The sequence below is a fragment of the Montipora capricornis genome, chromosome 2 (assembly GCF_036669925.1).
Source record: "Montipora capricornis isolate CH-2021 chromosome 2, ASM3666992v2, whole genome shotgun sequence".
NCBI classification, from domain to species: Eukaryota; Metazoa; Cnidaria; class Anthozoa; order Scleractinia; family Acroporidae; genus Montipora; species Montipora capricornis.
The window spans coordinates 27,009,757-27,011,241 of record NC_090884.1 but is presented as its reverse complement, the minus strand read 5'-3'; the positions used below and the strand labels follow the sequence as shown (position 1 = coordinate 27,011,241).

Here is a 1,485-nt window from a genome sequence, read left to right as displayed (position 1 = left end):
AGATATTTTCCGAAAATTGACGTTGGGTGCCCCTGATTTAATTTGTACTAATGTGGGAGAAACACGTATTCTGCCTACACAACGACAATTGCTCGGCAAGCATGGCAATTTATTTTTAATTCTGCAGTCGTTAAACGTGCAAGTACGCTGTGCAACCACAGGTAGACAACACTGGGGATTCGAGGCCACATCATGACCACAAGGTACTTGATACGGCTATTGATCTCTTACATGTACTATAATTTCCAACGGTCAAATTCGGCTCGATTAAACTGATCAAGGGAAATCTTCCATAATCAATATGTACAAATTGCAATCCGTTTTAATGACAGTCAGATAAATAAAATTCACTTAAGTACTTTTCATTTTCTATGTTGTCTCGAGTGTTTTGATGGGTTTTTGGGCCGGTTTATTTTCCAGCTCCACACATTCACATTTCGTATTTACGACAGTGTATTTGACTCCGTCATGTGGCCTCGAATCCGTATGTTTTGACATGCATGAAGACATGAGTGCTGGCGAATATGCGTCAGAAAATAGATCCCGCCCATTGACAAGGCATTTTGCTAAAAGACAAGCAGCGACAGTCTAACTTGATTGGCTGTTTGCCTGACGCCACATTCCCACGTCAACTTATTTTTCATCCCAAAAGTATCGATTTGGTCATTCCGGCTCACGCAGTGCACAGAGCAGTGTACCTCTCGATCTCTACGGTTGCTCTCTTTCCGATCAAGCATCAAGATGGCAAATGTTGGGCTCTATTTCCTGCTTATCGCGGTTGCGTTTGCTTCTTTTTCAGAAGCACAAAAACCCAGCGATCTCACTCTATCCGCTTGTCACTGTAGTCCATCGATAAAGGTGTCCGTGGAAGGTGACAAGTGCGACTTGTGCGAGGCAAATAAACAACTCCAACAAGACATCGACCACCTGAGGAAAGAACTTCACAGTGTGAAAAATCGAAGCAGTCAGATTCAGCCAGGTAAAACACAATTACTTATGAATAGATTTAGCTCAGTTAATGTAGCATTTTACCGTTAATCGAGAAGGTGATGAAATCGAGCCCCCCAAAGGCCTCGAGTTTTTTGTTCAGGCTTCTTGATGAAGACATTCGCATTGATTTTCTAGTTAGGTGCAAGGATCGCTCAATAATCGCTCCATCAGTTTATCTCCTATTCAAGAAGCCTTTTCAATATGCCAAGTGGTATATTGACCGTATATCACGGACCCTTTAGCCATTTCTTTCAAACATGTAAATTGAAGAATTGTCGGGAAGCATTCCCTTAATTTGCTAGAAATCCACGACAATTCAGTTAGTACTGTAAACGTTTTGACAATTCCGCCACACTGTTCGTATATCACAACCCTTTTCGGGCAAATCACTACTACTCGCTGCCACAAATGGGAACTCCCTGGCTCTTTTTGCATTATATAATGAAAGGCAAATCTCGTTGGTTTTTTGTTCAAAGCATTTCCGATCTATCAACC

At 41.8% G+C, this 1,485-nt stretch overlaps 1 protein-coding gene across 1 annotated transcript in view; it reads left to right on the top strand.

Annotated features, from left to right (window-relative positions):
* The first annotated feature begins 650 nt into the window (after positions 1–650).
* The window catches only part of LOC138039209 (neuronal pentraxin receptor-like), an 8,237-nt gene continuing 7,402 nt past the window's right edge, over positions 651–1,485 (top strand). The window contains exon 1 of the mRNA XM_068885406.1: positions 651–979. Within this exon, the coding sequence (XP_068741507.1) occupies positions 742–979 (238 nt within the window). The 5' untranslated portion in view covers positions 651–741. The remainder of the gene's footprint in view (positions 980–1,485) is intronic.